The sequence below is a fragment of the Schistocerca americana genome, chromosome 6 (genome assembly GCF_021461395.2).
Source record: "Schistocerca americana isolate TAMUIC-IGC-003095 chromosome 6, iqSchAmer2.1, whole genome shotgun sequence".
Lineage (NCBI taxonomy): Eukaryota > Metazoa > Arthropoda > Insecta > Orthoptera > Acrididae > Schistocerca > Schistocerca americana.
This window is the reverse complement of record NC_060124.1, coordinates 194,271,072-194,290,084: the sequence shown is the minus strand read 5'-3', so window position 1 is coordinate 194,290,084 and position 19,013 is coordinate 194,271,072. Positions and strand designations below refer to the sequence as shown.

Here is a 19,013-nt window from a genome sequence, read left to right as displayed (position 1 = left end):
AGACGTTTTGTGATATTCTGTCTAAAAGTAAGAAACAAAATACATCAGAAAAACACTAAACGAGCCATTGAATAATGATCTAAATCATGCACAGCTAATGTGATGATTGAGACTTCGAAGTTATGTTTTAACTCAGAATCTTAGAATTTTGAAGAGTATAGGAGCTATTTGTCTCGCTGATCATGTAGACAGTGCAGTTTCACTGGCTATGTATGATTTCGAGCATTATTCAAAAGTTTTCATTTTTTTCTTTGTCTTTTTTATCTCTTATTTTTCAAACGCGTTTAGATGAATAAAAGTGGCTAATTTCAGTGTATGGCCTGTTTCCGCAGCTGAGCAGCTGAGAGCATGAGGAGGTTGTAGTTATGTCTGCGGGAGACCATCTGTTCATAAAATACGCTCTATTTAATACTAGTTGTTCGCTGACGTTTGTGCCACGACAGCGTTGCCTTAGTTAAGAGTCGGGCAGTAGGAAGTGATGCCTGTAACAAGGGCAGACTGCTATTTTGCAAACTGCGGCAGGCGACTGTTAAATTTACTGCCTGCAATAAACGATAGCGGATTACGCGTGTACAATGCGCGAGTACAGGCCCTACTTGAGGGCTGCAAACGTGCTGACGCCTTGCTGAACCGCAGTGGCAACGGCGGACGTTTCGTGCGGTTCTTTAAGAGCTCTGCTTATAGGAACACAGTTCCATACATTCCAGTGTCAGATTACAAGTTATTTCTATCAGTTCACACTCGAATTTTACGAATAATAGTACATGATAACAAAGAGTAAAAGGCCCATTTTCTGTTTGTGCGATCGTAGAACCTACGTATTCACGAATACCATTGTCATTTAAAATTTAAAACGCTTTACGTACATTTCTTTAATTTTCATAAGTAACACTGTATCGTCTAAAGATTAAGGAAAATAAATTGAGGAAAATAAATTGAGTCGTTAGTCTTATGACTCGTTTGACACGGCCCGCCACGAATTCCTCTCCTGTGTCAACTTCTTCATCTCGGAGTAATGCTGGGAACCTACCTATTCAGTTATTGGACGTATGTCTCTGTCTTCCTCTACAATTTTCACCTCCTGCAGCTCCTTCTAGTACCATGGAAGCTATTCCCTGGTGTCTCGACAGATGTCCCGCCCTACTGTCCCTTCTTCTTGTCAATGTTTTCCATAAATTCATTTCCTCGACGATTCTGCGCACAACCTCCTCATTCCTTACCTTATCAGTGTACCTAACTTTCAACATTCGCCTGTAGCACCACATCTCAAATGCTGCGATGATCTTCTTTCTTGTTTTCCCACAGTCCATGTTTCATTACCGTACAATGCTGTGCTCAAACCGTGCATTCTCAAAAATTTCTTCCTCAAATTAAGGCCAATTTTTGATAGTAGTAGACTTCTCTTCGTCTGGAATGCCCTTTTTGCCAGTTATAAGCTACTTCTGATATCCTCCTTGCTCCGACCGTCAAGGTTCAAAATGGCTCTGAGCACTATGGGACTTAACATCTGAGGTCATCAGTCCCCTAGAACTTAGAACTACTTAAACCTAACCAACCTAAGGACATCACACACATCCATGCCGTAGGCCGGAATCGAACCTGCGACCGTAGCGGCCACGCGGTTCCAGACTGAAGCGCCTGGAACCGCTCGGCCACACCGGTCGGCCGACCGTCAAGAGTTATTTTGCTGTTTAGGTAGGAGAACTTCGTGAGCACCAATTCTAATATTAAGTCTGTCGCTGTTCTCATTATTTCTATTTCTCATTAATTTCGTCTTTCTTAGATCTACTTTCAGTCCATATTCTGTACCCATTAAGTTGTTCATTCCAGTCAGCAGATCCTGTGATTCTTCATCACTTCCACTGTGGTAGCTATGCCGTCAGCGGATCTTACCACTGATATCCTTTCGCCTTGAGTTTTAATTTCATTCTGGAAACTTCCTTTTATTTCCTTCATTATATCTTGGATGTATATACTGAACAGGAGGCGCTAAAAACTACATTCCTACCGTACACTCTTATTAATGCGACCACTTCTTTCTTGGTCTTCCATTCTTATTTTTCCCTCGTGGTTCTTGTATATATTGAACATCACCCATCTTTCCCTACAGCTTACTCCTATTTTTCTCAGAATTTCGAATAACGTTCGACATTCAACTGTAGTTCGAAGTCGAAAAATCCTATGAACGTATTTTGAGTTTTCTTTAGTCTTGCTTGTATTACTAACCGCAACGTCAGAATTACTTCTCTGGTTCCTGTACCTTTGCTAAAGCTAAAGTGATCGTCATCTTTCTCGTCAGGAACTTGGATGCATGAGTTGTTAAGCTGATTTTGCGACAATACTCGTATTCGCCGGCTCTTGCATTCTTCAGAACTGCGTGGATCCTGTTCTCCCGAAAGTCAGCTGGTATATCGCAGACATCATGCATTCTACGCACTAAAGTGAACAGTCGTTTTGTTTCCACTTCCCCAATGACTTCAGAAATTCTTATGGCATCTTATTTATCCCTTCGGCCTTATTCGATATTAAGTGTTCCAAAACTTTTTCAAATTATGATTCTTAATTCTGAGGCCCCTGTTTCTTATATACTGATTCCTGTTTGTTCTTGTGTCACGTCATCAGACAAATTTTCCCTCTCATAGAGGCCTTCAGTCTACTGTTACCATCTTTGCTTTTAAGTTCCCCAGGGCTTGTTTTGGGTTTCATATACGCTGAGTCTCTCCTTCCGACAACGATTTCTTTTTCGAATTCTTCAAAATTTTCATGTAGCCATTTCACCTTAGCTTCCCTGTGCTTAATAGCTATTTCATTCCTAAGTGACTTGTATTTCTGTATTCCCGAATTTCCTTGAACTTGTTTCTACTTCCTTCTTTATTTGATCAGGTGACGTATTTCTTGTTTTACCCATGGTTTCTTCGTACCTGTGTTTTTCTTTCCAACTTTTGTGTGAGCCTTTCTTTGGCATGTCCATTCCTCTTCAACTGAACTGATATTCCTTATCACACTATCCATAGCCTTAGAGAACGTCAAGCGTATCTCTTGTGCTCCGCACATTGATTTCTCCTGTCTACTAACTAAACTTCAACCTACTGTTCATCATTAATATATTGTGATGTGAGTCTATATCTGTCCCGGGTTATGCCTTATACGCCTTACAATACATTACGTGATTTCGGAATCTCTACCTGACCATGATGCAGTGTGACTGAGATCTCTGTCTCTTAACATGTTCCAAGTATATCTCCTCCTCATGATTCTTGAACAGAGTATTCGCTATTGCTAACCGAAGTTTTTTACAGAACTCCATAAGTCTTTCCCTCTTTCATTTCTAGTAGCAAGCCCAGATTTTCATTAAACATTTACTTCTACTCTTTCCTCTACAACTACATTCCAGTCCCTCTGATTTTCGTTTCCCTTTACGTAGTGAATTATCAGTTCAATATCCTCACATCCTTTCTCTGTCTTTTCTTCTGCTTGCGACGTCGGAATGTACACCTGAACTATCGTCGTCGATGCTGGTTTGCTGCCCATTCTGATGAGAACAACCATATCACTCAACTATTCATAGTAACTGATTCTCTGCCCTACCTTCCTGTTCATAACGCGTATAGCACTAGTGGTCTTTTGTATACATGGGGACATAGCCACTGCGAATTTCTTGAAGAAACCCATTTTCCTACCCAGGCTGTTTATAATTTGAAATACTTCATGATTTAGCTATTGGAAAATTTCGTCCCTTCTGACATTTTCAAGCTTTTTTTGCTATTTATATTGTAGCAAAAACTGCAAGCACGTAACATCTTAAATTCCACATATCTGTATGGACGGAGCAACATATGATGGCGTCCTTAATGATTTGTTACAACCGTGGCAGTTATGGGCACATCTTAGATGTGAAGCCCGTGCGTAAAAAGAGAACATTTGCGACCCATTTGCGGATTTCACCACATACACCACATTAAAATACATTAGTTTCACATTTCAAACACAACTTCGCATGTCGCGGTCAACGTGTGGTAGTCTGATTTTAAGCCGTTGACCGCGCCATGTGTTATTTCATTTCAAATGTAACATAAATGTATTTTAATGTGGTGCACGCTGAAATAGTGACAAAACCCACATAAGAGTCGCAAATTTTCTCTTCATACATACTGACTTCACATCTATAATGGATGTGTCGTTAACTACACTGATATGCAAAACGTAAGGGTGGAAGTAGTTTCTGTAAGATGTGACACTGTCAAGTAACATAGCTGGATGAAACTAGGACCTTACATAGAAAGAACTGCCACAATATAATTCAGAAGGTATCTGAAAAACATAAACAATGAGACCAACAGAAATGGCATGGAGAACATGCTGGCCATTCTATTCGAGCGATGTCATTATCCTGAAGGAGGTCATTCACAAGATGTGCACGACGGGGGCGCGAATTGCCGTCCATAAAGACGAATGCCTCGCCAATATGCTGCCGATATGGTTGCACTATCGGCCAGAGGATGTCATTCACGTACCGCACAGCCGTTACGGCGCCTTCCATGACCACCAGCGGCGTACGTCCGCCCCACATAATGCCACCCCAAAACAGCAGGGAACCTCCACCTTGCTGCACTCGATGGACAGTGTATCTAAGGCAATCAGCCTGACCGGGTTCACTCCAAACACATTTCCGACACTCATCAGTCCATTCGGCACGTTGTTGGTCCCATGTGTACCGCGCTGCATGGTGTCGTGGTTGCAAAGATTGACCTCGCCTTGGACATCGGGAGTGAAGTGGCGCATCGTGCAGCCTGTTGCGCACAGTTTGAGTCGTAACACGACGTCCTGTGGCTGCACGGAAAGCATTATTCAACATGGCGGCGTTGCTGTCAGGGTTCCTCCGAGCCATAATCCGTAGGTAGCGGTCATCCAATGCAGTAGTAGCCCTAGGACGGCCGGAGTGAGGCATCTCATCGACAGGTCCTGTTTCTCTGTATCTCCTTCATGTCCGAACAACATCGCTTTGGTTCACTCCGAGACGCCTGGACACTTCCCTTGTTGAGAGCCCTTCCTGGTACAAAGTAACAACGCGGAAGTGATCGAACTGCGGTATTGACCGTCTAGGCATGGTTGAACTACGGACAACACAGCCGTACACCTCCTTCCTGGTGGAATGACATTGGAACTGATCGGCTGCCGGACCCCCTCCGTCTAATAGACGCTGCTCATGCATGGTTGTTTACATATTTGAGTGGCTTTAGTGACATCTCTGAGTAGTGAAAGGGACTGCGTCTGTGACACAATACCCACAGTCAACGTCTATCTTCAGGTGTTCTGGGAACCGGCGTGATACGAACCTTTTTTCGATGTGTGTATTTGAGGTCAGTACACCCATGAAAAATTATGTCTCTCCACACCATAGTACCTCTAAAATCCATAATTCTCGGCAATGTTTCTGGGTGCACTACGTCTTAGCAACTCTTGCGGTAGGAGGGTACTCCTAGCGTTGTCTAGCTTGATCGTTTTGGTGGTCCAGGTGTTTTAATGTAGGAAGGCACCATGTTGCACTGGCGTAATGACTAGCAAGTGACACTGTAATCCTTCCCCATTTGCCGGTTTTCAGGGGTCCATTCGTCCCTGACTTCGTTTTTATGGATGACAGTACATGGCCGCATCGATCTGCGCAGGTGGAGAAGATCTTGGAATAAGAGGATATTTGACGAATGGACTGACCTGCTCGTTCCCCTGACAAATCCCAACATGTGTGGGATTCGTTGGGGGAACGTGCTGCAGCTCGTCTGCATGAACCAAGAACCGTTCAGGAGATGTTACAGCGTTGGTGGGAGAATGGAACGTCCAACCACAAGAACGTATCAACCCTCTCGCCAGCCTGGGAAGACACATCCGCGGTGATCACACACACTACTGCAATGGCCAGGCGACCAACCTGAATCGCGACTGATTCAGTGGGGTTAATATCTTTGAATAAAAGTGCAGGTTCTGTTCGTCTCACTATGTATTTCTGTCACTTACCTTCTGAACTGTACTGTTGCAGTTCTTCCTATGATCGGTGCTAGTTTCAGTGAGCTATGTTGCTTGGCATTGACACATCATATGAAAGATCTTTTCGTCCTTAAGTATTGCACACCAGAGTACGATGGTTGTATAAAACCGTTGTCAAGACAATAATTGGCAACCAGTGCTGCACAATCGCAATAAAGTCACGAGGTGTTCAATTCACTCTTTTATAGGAACATGTTATGCGTTTCGGGATTACACCCATCTTCAGACATCTATTACAAAAAAGTACAAAACATAAGTGAACAGCACACTCAACACGTCTCAACTTCACAGAAAATGAGATCTGGTCATATGAGTTACATACCACGAACTTCAGCTCCTTCCTAGCAACCAGCCGTACAATCTTGACAACTCAAAGAAAGTGTCGAATAACATATGAGTGCGGCACAAGCAATCTTGAAGCAGAGCGCATACTGACGCTGAACAAGTCAACTAGTAGCGAAACGCCCTCGGTAGGGGGCACTGCATGGTTATGTGCTCCATGCGTTCACATGTTATTTAATAATAATATACTCAGAATTTAACATCTGACCGGGTGTAATTACGACTAGCAATCGGAATAGTACTTCCGTACACGTTAACACTAAAAGATTTTTTTTTTTAAAAAAACTCCAAAATTTGTTACATTGCCATACTGTGCCTATAGCCAGTAGTGGCACTAAGCACATCTCAAACCATATGTCAATATAAAATAAATAATAGGGGGGTGGGGAGGGAGTTCCTTCATGAATAAACCTTTCAACCTCTCTAATCTCTATAAGAATACCACCAAATTAAATATGACCAACATTATCCGTCATAAACTAAAACCCTATGATCAGCTCTCGTACACAAACGTCTTAGGAGCTATCTGTTAAACCCAACGGCAACCACATCGGCGGCAGCCATCCACCTATCGAATTACAGCCAACTGATACTCGTGCATCATGATTGCCCAAATAGAAGCCTTCAAAAATGGTTCAAATGGCTCTGAGCACTATGCGACTTAACTTCTGGGGTCATCAGTCGCCTAGAACTTAGAACCAATTAAACCTAACTAACCTAAGGACATCACACACATCCATGCCCGAGGCAGGATTCGAACCTGCGACCGTAGCGGTCGCTCGGTTCCAGACTACAGCGCCTAGAACCGCACGGCCACTCTGGACGACTAGAAGCCTTCAAACAACAACGTACACCCCTCCACCACCTGGAAAAGTTTAATGGTGAGAGGAAGAGCATTTTCATAAAATCCCAAAAGGAACGTGGGTTATAAGTCATACATTCTTTATATAAACTAATGGTGCTTGGTGACACAACGGTTTATTTTATTGATTTTAGACTTTAAAGTTTTAACACTTTTAATATATTTTTTTTTGTTTTCTTAAAATGTAGAGAGCTCTCTAGTATCCGGATAGCATAGGTAGGACTCGGGCAATTGTCGTGCCACTAGTTTATATAAGGAATGTATGACGTAAAACCGTTGTCAAGGATGCCAGCAGATGTTGCTTCCTCTACACAAATGGAATTTAAGATGCCATATGCTTGCAGTTTTTTACTGTGATGTAAGTAATAGAGGTAACTTGAAAATACCCAAGGAGACGTAATTAAGTAGAGTGATTATCTTTCAATAAAAACAACCTACGCAGGAGAACGACTTGCTCCAACCATAGTGAGTGGTTCACAAATAGCAATCACATATTGAATAACCGGTATCACTACTATATCTCAGTTTCGAGCTCAGGCTAAAAAAAAAAAAAAAAAAAAAAAAAAAAAAAAAAAAAAAAAAAAAAAAAAAAAAAAGTTGTTCTACTTTCGCATGTGAAACCTGAAACCTGTATAAAAACCTGTCTTCAGAAGTTAGTATAACGTGCACTTATTTTATAAAAAATGTTATTACAACAATAACCTTCTCGGAAACCATCTATTACCCGAAGGAAAGGGGATAAATAATTATTAACGAACTGAGAGTTCAACGCTGTCACATTACTTTACCAAAAGAAAAGCAATTCTTAGACTCGATCCCCTCTTTGTATTAACAAGGAACGTTCACAACATTGCGGAAATGAGAGTTTTGCCATTTGAACAGCAAAATAATCAGAGTGAATTTCTCATTCTGGAAACATTCTCCAGGCTGTGGCTAAGCCATGTCTCCGCAATATCCTTTCTTTCAGGAGTGCTAGTTCTGAAAGGTTCGCAGGAGAGCTTCTGTAAAATTTGGAAGGGAGGAGACGAGGTACTGGCAGAAGTAAAGCTGTGAGGACGTGGTGTGGGTCGTGCTTGGGTAGCTCAGATCGTAGAGCACTTGCCCGTGAAAGGCAAAGGTCCCGAGTTCGAGTCTCGGTCCGGCACACAGTTTTAATCTACCAGCAAGTTTCAAGGTGAATATTATTCTACACTCTGTAACGGAACTGTCACTGAGTTCAACTGCATCCATTGTGGAGAAAATTCAGCGAAATAACTGATGATGGCAGAAATAGATAGAATACAGAATGTTGTTTGCTACCTGCAAGATAAAAGTTCCTGGAAAAGAGAGAAATGCTACAGAATATAATTTTCTCTGCTAGAAAACCTTTCTTGGAAACATTTGTTTGAGGTGAACCTTATGTTCAAGTGAAACTTGGGCAACGAACAGTAGAGACAAGAAAATATCCTAAGCTTTGGAGAAGTTGTACTAGAAGTATCCAGAAGATTATGGGGATAGACTGAATTGTAGATATAGAGAAAAGGAATTGAATTTGGAGGAAAGACCTCTATGCCACGTCATTACAGACAATATTTACTATTACTTTACGTGGGAGGTTATCTCTAGGTCCAAACATTTTTTTCCCTTTATCTCTTTTCCCCGTTATCAAGCAGAAAATCAGATTTGATTCTGTAATGCGTTTTTTAACTCCATCCGAACAGGTCTCGGAAGGCTCAATGGTACCGACCGGCCGCTGTGTCATCCTCAGTCGATAGGCGTAGCTGGATACGGATATGGAGGGGAATGTGGTCATCACACCTGTCTGCCGGCCGGTGTCAGCTTTCGTGTTCGGAGCTGCTACTTCTCAGTCAAGTAGGTCCGCAATCGGCCTCACAAGGGCTGAGTGCACTCCGCTATCCAGGCCCGGGCAGTGACCCATCTAACCGCTAGCCAAGCGCGAAAGCGCTTAATTTCAGTATTCCGACCGGACCCTGCTCTAAACTCGTAGTGAACTTCAAAAAGTTTTCCTGCAATTCTTCAAATAATCCGTTGAAAAAACTTTAAAACTTTGTTGTATGTGATGGATTTCCATGACACTAAACTGTCAGTAAGAGCTCAGTGTATTAATTTTCTTTCACGTGACAAAAGCGTTACAATAAACGTAAAAAAAAAAATTAAAAAAAATTGAGCAGCTTTTGTAGAGTGTTTCGTCCAAAATTTAGCTTCATTATTTAAAGTAGTCATTCCGACATAACTTATGGACAGTTTAATCTTCCTGTTAGACAGCTCCGTTACATTCTGAGCGCTGCAGTACCTTCATGGAGATGCGTAATCTACGGTGGTTCTCAAGAATCGTGATAGGTTGTTGTCTGCCTACAAACACACAGAGACACAAGATGATTTCGGATGATTACTTTAAGAAATACAGTAACCAACGAAGTGGGTGACTGCTATTTTTCCATGCGATGCGTAATCTACGGTGGTTCTCAAGAATCGTGATAGGTTGTTGTCTGCCTACAAACACACAGAGACACAAGATGATTTCGGATGATTACTTTAAGAAATACAGTAACCAACGAAGTGGGTGACTGCTATTTTTCCATGCGTGCGAATTGGAATGTAATGTCTCCCAATTTTTTGGTGTAAAAACTCTTAAAGCCTTCTAAATAAAACAAACTCCAACCCCTTCTACACTTTTATTCTTCATTTCAACATAATTATTTCCCAACATGGCCACCATGGAGACGAGAGCGTTCTGACAACTAGAGACCAGTTTGTTGATACCGTCACTGTAGAATGTTTTGATTTTGTTCACGAAGCCACAACCGCATCTCTTCTTGCATCGCTTCATCACTAATGAAGTCCTAGAACGTGCTCTTTAAGTTTTCGAAACACTGCGAGCTTTGTCACTTACACTGAACTTAGCACAAACGTTTCCTTCATTACAAGCACGAGCAACCAGATGCTGCACATTGCTAATGTAGATACAGCCGTCACCGCACACAGATTTTATTCGTCTAAGGATATCAGTTGTGGGCACGAATTCTGCTGTCAGAAACTCGCTTACGTCACGCTGTTTCTAGTGCTCCGACATACTAGCATTACACACCGCCATGTTACAAGCTACAATTCGGTGCCCTTTACCGGCAGACGGTTGCGATTTGCGTCAGCGAAGCGAGAATGTCGACCTACTAATATAAGTGACTTGGAATACATCAACACATACAGAGAACAGAACAAAAAATTCAGAGGAATTACTTTTCAGCACGCCCTCCTATTAGAAATTTAATCCTCTGCCATGAGGCACATCCAAAGTTATCGTGTATAAATTAATTATTTAGGTACATTATATAATGGTAAGACAGAACTTAAAACCATATTTTCAATTACTAAACATTTAAAAGACTAGACGTGGAATCTGGCTGTAACGAATTGCTATGTGAAGAAATTTCCAGAACAGAGATAATCAAGGGCGTGAGGGATGGATTACTTGAAAGTTCAAATTGTTGTTGAAGGTTTCAGAGGATCGTTAGATAACGATTGAGAGAAGAGGAGAATCGAATGCAATAGAATAAGACTGGATAGCATTGATGGATAGAACAGTGAAGGCAGTTCACAATCAAAAGGGCAAACAGAAATCCTTGGGTAACATACTAGATATTGAATCTTACTGATGTAAGGAAACAAAGAATTACTTAAAATGAGCCGGCCGCGGTGGTCTAGCGATTCTAGGCGCTCAGTCCGGAACCGCGCGACTGCTACGGTCGCAGGTTCGAATCCTGCCTCGGGCATGGATGTGTGTGATGTCCTTAGGTTAGTTAGGTTTAAGTAGTTCTAAGTTCTAGGGGACTGATGACCACAGATGTTAAGTCCCATAGTGCTCAGAGCCATTACTTAAAATGAAACTGGCAAACGGGTGTAGAGGTGATTAAAAATTCGCTGTCAGAAAGTGCACAATGGAAAGATAGAATTTCAAAGCAGTTGAAGTCTGTAGGACTATTCCGGAGATAGATGCCGCTCTTGGGTAGTTTAAAGACACCTTTTAAGAAATGAGTAACGACTGTATGAATTCCAAGAGCTCAGATAGCAAGCCAGTACCAAATAAAAGCCGGCCCTTGTGGCCGAGCGGTTCTAGGCGCTTCTGTCCGGAACCGCGCGACCGCTACAGTCGCACGTTCGAATCTTGCCGCGGGCAGGGATGTGTGTGATGTCCTTATGTTAGTTAGGTTTAAGTAGTTCTAAGTTCTTGGGGACTGATGACCTCAGATGTTAATTCCCATAGTGCTCAGAGCTATTTGAACCATTCATTTTTGAACCGGAACCACGCTGCTGTTACGGTCGCAGGTTCGAATCCTGCCTCGGACATGGATGTGTGTGATGTCCTTAGGTTAGTTAGGTTTAAGTAGTTCTAAGTCTAGAGGACTGATGACCTCAGATGTTAAGTCCCATAGTGCTCAGAGCCATTTGAACCGTTTGAACTAAATAAAAACGAAATCTGAAGGTTCGAAGGATTATAAAAAATGTAGTACAAGCGCAACAAACGTGAAGGTAATGTTACAGAAAGGGATGAAAAGGGAAGAGGAAGTAGGTGAGATGGGAGGTACAACACAATGAAAAAGATCTGACAGAGCAATGAAAGACATAAGTCAAAACAAGTCAGCTGGAGTAGACGACATTCACTCCAGGTTATTGAGACCCCTGAGAGAATGAAGTATGGCAAAACTGTTCCACCTGACCCGAATGTTATACGAAGTACTCACACACTTTTAAGAGGAATGTAATTTTTCCAGTCCCATAGAAGGCAGGTACTGATAAGTATTTGTATTACACTTTAATCAGTTACTGTTGTACAATATCGAAATAAATTATTTACAGGGGAATGGAGAGACTAGTAGAAGCCGATCTTTGGGAAGGTCGTTTTGCCATCCGGAGAACTGTGCAAACACAAGAGACAGTAATGACCCTACAACTTATTTTGGAAGATATAATGAAGAAGAACGAACCTACTTTTATAAAATTTGTAAATGTAGAGAAAGCTATTAACAGTGTGCACTGGAACAGACTCTTTGAAATTATGAAGGTAGCAGGAATAAAAATACAGGAGACAGAGTTGTAGGTTGTCACTAATGTTAACCAATCTGTACAAAAATATTATGAGAATTATACCAGAGGGAGGACAAACAGAACAATGAAGTTTGCCGATAACATTGTAATTCTTTTAGAGATGGTGGAGGAGTTGGGAGATTTGTTAAAAGGATACGTAGTGACTTCAAAACAGGCTATAAGCTATACATTAATAAAAGTGGTAATGGACTGTAGTAGCATTAAATGAAGCAATGCTGAGGGAATTAAATTAGGAAATGACACAAAGTAGTGCGAGAGATTTGCTATGTGGGCAGCAAAACAAATGATGATGGCAGGAGTAGAGTGTGTTGAAAACCTAGACTGCTAAAAGCAAGAAAGTCGTTTCCGAGAAAAGATGTATATTATTAACATGATGTATAAAATTAAATGTTGGAAAATCTATTCTGAAAAGTTTTGTCGGGTGTGTAGCCTTGTACGAAAGTGGAACGTGGACCATAGACGGCCCGGATAAGAATAGAGTATAAACTTTTACAGTGGTACTATAAAGGAATGTAGATAATTAGATAGGTCAGTTGACTAAAGACAAGGTACTGGATCGTATGTCGAGAAAAAAAAATGTATGACTCATCTTGACTAAAAAAAGGGATTGCTCGATAGGAAACATTTGCATGAAACTAGGAAGTCTCAGTATAGTAAAGGAGTGATGTGCAGGAGAGAGAAAATTGTAGACTGGTCCAACGTTGACGTCAGAAGAACTTAGGTCACAATATTCAGGCAAGGATGAAGAACTCGGTACAGGACAGACTAGCTTGGAGACTGTACGAAACCTGTTTTCGCAATGACACCACCACCACAACGACAACAACAACAAAATTCAGGACAGAAAGAGGGTTAGCATCGGTCGTAATACGGTGTATCCTTTTAATGCAGATCTACATTTCAGCTGACAGTGCAGTTGTTATCTGAGTGTTAGAGGTAGTCAAGTAGACTCAACGTAATTATAACAGCATATATGTCCCCTCTTAGTCCACTGTTGGCTGAAATATTTATCGACCATTTTGAACAAAATATACTAAAAACAGAACCTCTGAGTGCAAACATCAAATACTGGTTTAGATATGTAGATGATGTCCTGTGTATGTGGACTGGTACTACAAGACAACTCAACACATTCTTGAAAAACCTAAACAGTCAACATGAAAATATCCAGTTCACTATGGAAATTGGCAAACTTCTTAGATCTCACCATTGACATCAGTACACACACTCATTATTTCAAAATTTACAGAAAAACAACAACTACAGACACAGTAATACCTTCTTGCTCACAACATCCCATAGCTCACAAACATGCAGCTTTCCACTGAATGGTACACCGTCTCATATCCATCCCCATGTCCAAAGATGATTTTAAACCAGAGTTAGATACAATAAATTTTATTGCCTCAGCCAATGGCTACAATCCAGTTCTTATTGACCAGATCTTGCACAGAAAACAAAAACGGAAAATTATATCCCTCCTCTATGCCCCACCTGCTTCCCAATCCACTGTCTGCAAGAAATGGTGTACTCTACCATTTCTAGGTCAGGTATCACAGACTGTAGCCAAAGCACTGAAGTCCTGCAAGTATAGGGTTTCCTACTATGTCAGGAACACTACACCCCAGTGTGTTTTTAATAGCAAAGACAAGATCCAGTTATTAGCCAACAGTGGGGTATACAAAATCACCTGTTCTGATTGTGACAAATTTTACATTGGTCAGTCAGGCAGAGACATATCAACTAGGCTGGCTGAACATGAACGCAGCTGGAGGTTGCAGAATTCAGACTCTGCATTTGCTGAGCATGTACTGAGTGAGAGTCACAACTACCAGCCAGTGTCCCATGTACTTCACTTAGCAAACAAAGGCCATAAACTCAACCTGCTGGAAGCCCTGGAAATTAACAAACATCTTGCTCACAGTCCAGATCTCATCCTAAATGACTAGACACAACTCAACACTTCCCCTCTCCTAAACTTCATATAATCATCTTTGTTGTTCATTACTTCCCACAATCTCTCTTTCTACATATTCCCATTTTCCTGTAGTCATTAAGTTGTTTTATTTGTTGCAGTTGTCTTTGTATTCCACATATGCTGTAGTTTCAATAGTTAAGGGTTTGCTTTTAACTTGTACTTGTATTACTGTCCATGTTTAACTCCCCTTGTAGATGTCTCATCAAATACTGTTCATATTTTACTTTGCTCATTTATTTAATGTAAACTGGTATACAGCCACTGCTTTGATTATAATGTTAATGTTAAAATGCAGTACCATCACACTCTCAAACTGTAGGTTCCCTCAAACACCTCAGCTTTCCTGCATTTACTAATTTCTGTTTATCTTATTGATATTGCTTAAGTTCCTCGTGTATTCTGTATTTACATTTACAACTGTCTCTTCTTTTTTTAATTGGTTGTGTATCACTCTCCATGTTTCATACCTCTTGATGCAGCCTTGTCTAGTACTAATTTTATCTTATTTTATTAGTTTTGTTTATTAATAGAAACTGTTATGTAGGCATGCTATTCCTATTTTGTGCTAAAGGTTTTCCTGTCAACTCCATTGTTATTTATGTACTGTTCAGTTTTTACTATTTCATTGCAAAGACGTTACTCACTGTATGTTTCCACTTCATTCTAGATGTGTTACTTCTCTTCCAATGTTGTCTGCTAACATTTAACTTCTTTGGTGATAATACTCAGTAAATGTCTGAAGATGGCCTTGAAAGCCGAAAACCAGTTAGCAATAAAAATAATATTGTAGAACAAAAGCAAACTGGTGCTTTTCCTTTATTAACATATATGTTAATATAACTGAGGAATATACATGCATTATTCACGTTAATTTGCGTTTGGGATGCTCTATCAAGCCTCGCGCTTATCTTTAATCTTTACAGAGCCATTGTCTGTAAATTATCTTGTTCCACACTATTTTAGTAGAAAATGTGTAAATGAACTATCATAAAAATAATTAACTAAAAAGTGCCACCACACTCTATTTTGCACGCAAATGTGAGCTGGCTACCAAATTTGATTTACTTGCTGCTACAGCTGTCACATGAGTTATTCATGCTCCCACGAGCTCGACTAATTCTAAAACAAAATTTCTCACATCTCTTTATTATACTGCAATCCTTCTGTAAGACTGGTCGAGAGGGTAAAAAAAAATTCTGTTTTGTACTTTGCATGCTTCAGTGTTTTCCAGTCGTTTCTTGTTGGTGAAATTAAAATCCGGAGACGTGTACTGGTTCGTCACAGATTTTAAAGTGTACCGGTCTATCGAATATTTAAATTTCATTGCATGTTAATTACATGGCGGTTTCAACTTATATGGGCGGTTTATACCTATATCATTTCGTACCGTTGCATCTCCGTTGACGTTATCCCCGTCCACTCATGCATTTCAAATCATTGTGGTCAATTCACAATCTTTGTGAAAGTACTAAGAATTATCACCAGCCTCGTAAAGATCTGTCTTACGTAAGTACAAAACTGATTTTAGCATTTCCGCAAGCAAATATTCAGTCATGATTTGTTTCGTGAATTTCACGGTAGCCAGTCTGGCAATTGTTGGCCGCGACAGTGATATAAATGGACAATATAATAGTAAAATCTGACTGTTATCTTTTCGATAAGGTTTTTCTATGCCATTGTGTATTACGACGTCACAGCTTCCTCATCAGGGGTTCAATCTTTATACAAAGAGTGGAAGAGGGAAACGTTCTAAATGCTTTTTTTTTTTTTTTTTTTTTTTTTTGCAGCCGGCCGCGGTGGTCTCGTGGTTATAGGCGCGCAGTCCGGAAGCGTGCGACTGCTACGGTCGCAGGTTCGAATCCTTCTTCGGGCGTGGATGTGTGTGATGTCCTTAGGTTAGTTAGGTTTAAGTAGTTCTAAGTTCTAGGGGACTGATGACCACAGCAGTTGAGTCCCTTAGTGCTCAGAGCCATTTGAACCATTTTTTTTTTTTTTTTTTTTTTTTTTTTTGTGCAGTGCGCGTTTACGGTGCTACTGTGTAGTCGGTACTCTGGCGCGTGTCTCTAGACGTGTTGCGAGTGCCAAATCACGGAAAAAATATTTCCGACATTCAGTGCTAGATGGGCCATGACCTTTGTGCCAAACAGTACTTCCCAATGGAGTTCCAAGCGCCATGCGTCGGGGTACCCTTCATTTAGCCTGGCGTGATTTGAAGAGATGATTTACAAGTTTTGGCGAGTAAGCGCAGCATTTGGAGCTGAGTCAGAGTTTTTACAATTGGAGAGTAACAAAGAAGGGTGAGCAAAGCCTTTGTCCCGTAAGATTTACACAAACCTGTTGAGTTAGGTGAAGTTATGAGCCACTTCCATGTAATTCTAAAGCATACAACTAACTTCTTTGATTTTAAGGATGCTGCTGAAACACTGTTGTTAATTCAGGCGTGTAAGGGATCCAAATGTAGTATGATTAAAGAGTCCCACACTCATCCATGTCAAATGACTATATGAAAATTCTTACTGTTCCACTGAAAAATGGAAACTTGTCAATGTATTCAAAAGAGGATAAACCGTGGCAGACCTATACCATGAAGTACTTCATCTGAAAGACCAGCCATGTTTATCAGTGGTACAAGAGAAAGACTCTTTGGCGATCTTGCCATTTCTTCTTCAACAGACAGTTTAAAGGGAATGGAGTAAAAAACAGAAGTCAATGCTGAGAGAATTTTGTTCTTGAATTTTATAATGTTATTCTCTCGTATAAAATTTAAAAGGAATGTCGAATGGTTTTTGTTGACGCCAATTCTACTAATTAAAATTTTGCTGCATTTCTGTACTTGTACTATCGCAAGTAATAACCTGGCGGCTCTGTATTAATGGCTCTTAAACAAAAAAACTTGGCACAGTCAATTTTCTGGTATGACAGTTAGAACGTCCTCTAATTTTTCTCAGTATTTTTATCAATGATAAGGTGGGCAGCGTAATTGTGTAGTCTTAGAACGCCTTTCCAGTCTTCTCGATAGAAAAGGGTTATGTATAAAAAGAGATACATTGCTGTTTGATTCTCCTGACAAATTTCGGATTTGGCATGTAGAAACTTTTCTATTTTCGCTCCGCATATCAGAAAAATTAGGAGTAATATTACAAGTTTTTACAAAATTCTTCATATTTTATTGTGCAACTCTGTATGTATATCACTCTAATTCCACGAATTATAATTACTAATGCACTACAGTTCCTACAGATTCGCATTTGTGGCACGATGACATAGCAATAAAGATCTTCAGATACTGACTGATGCGTTGATGATTAAGCAGCAAATTTGAAATGTATTTTGGCGTAGTGAAAATGTTATGGGAAGAGTAGAGAGATATTATTACCAAGTTTTCCATTTGTTTCGTGAAAAACAAAATCAGTTTTTACTATCCCTTCGACGACAACGTAATGACACCTAAATCCAGTTTGGAGAGGATGAGGAAGAAAGTCGGCCCCCGATTATCAAAGGAATTTACCAAAATCACGAAATCATGAAGCTTGATGACTTGGCGGATATCTGAACCGCTCTGCTCCCAATAGCATGTCCAGCGTCTTAATTGCTGTGCCATTTCACTCAATCATTTCGTGATTAGATGTACTTTTTGTTCCATAGACCCGTAGTGAAGAGATACCTAAGAATGTGGAACACATCATGAAACAAATATATGTGTTGCATTTTTACAAAGAAAAAAGTGATATATTAATGTTCCTTCCTCAGATTCTAAATGAAATGGCCCTTACGTTTGGAAATTAGAAAAAGCTGAAACATATTTTCAGTTAATAAGCATTAATAAACTCGCAGAAACATGTATATACATAATATACTGAGGTAAGTGTGGTAATTAACTAGGTATTATAGCCAAGCATCATCAAACAGAAAAATACTTAAAACACTTATTTACGTGGATCACATTGCTATTGATATTTATTGTAACGATTGTATCATCTGCAAACAAAACGAACTTGGCATCTGGCAGTATTTCCGATGAACGGTTATTAATATAAGCAAGGAGAATTAAGGGTCCTAAGATGGAACCTTGTGGGACACCAAGCGAATTAGTTCCCAGCTGCATCACACCTGATATCTTAATACAGGACTACTATCAGCTGTTGTGAATACAGCTTTTCCTTCTTGTTTCCCAGAAAACGATGAGTAATAGTTACTATGGCAGCCACTTTAGAAGTAGAATGCATATGGTTTAAGACAGCGTGACCCCTATAAGTTGTGGATAGCGAATGATGAGCAGGTACAGGTGCAAGTAGCGACGGAGTTACTCACCCATCGCGAGTGGTGTTTCGCCAACAACTGATGCCGTGAGGCGATGTGGCGCCGCTTATACGGCGCGGGGGATTCAGGCACCTGATAAGAATTGCACTGAGCGTTAAAACAGCCAGCATGCCTTATCTGTGTTACTCGCTGCTCACGCAGTCAAGACGAGTCGCCGCTGTCGTGAATGAACATGTCTGTAATCAAGCTGCGTAGAAAGGGCGTTCTCCTTGTAAAGTGTTGTCCTGAAGTGTTACGAAGCAGCAAAGACAGTTAGAAGCTTTGATTCCTCGTAGGCCAATAGAATTTTTAGTTTGCGCCTTTTTGTATTTTTTGAAATTTCTGTAAAAGACGAAAATTTTAAGGGACAGACAAAATAAATAACGC

General features: G+C 40.5%; 1 protein-coding gene across 1 annotated transcript in view; it reads right to left on the bottom strand.

Moving 5' to 3' along the window:
• The window catches only part of LOC124619687 (dipeptidase 1-like), a 315,244-nt gene extending 296,538 nt beyond the window's left edge, over positions 1-18,706 (bottom strand). The window contains exon 1 of the mRNA XM_047146237.1: positions 18,639-18,706. Within this exon, the coding sequence (XP_047002193.1) occupies positions 18,639-18,642 (4 nt within the window). The 5' untranslated portion in view covers positions 18,643-18,706. The remainder of the gene's footprint in view (positions 1-18,638) is intronic.
• Positions 18,707-19,013: the final 307 nt, after the last annotated feature.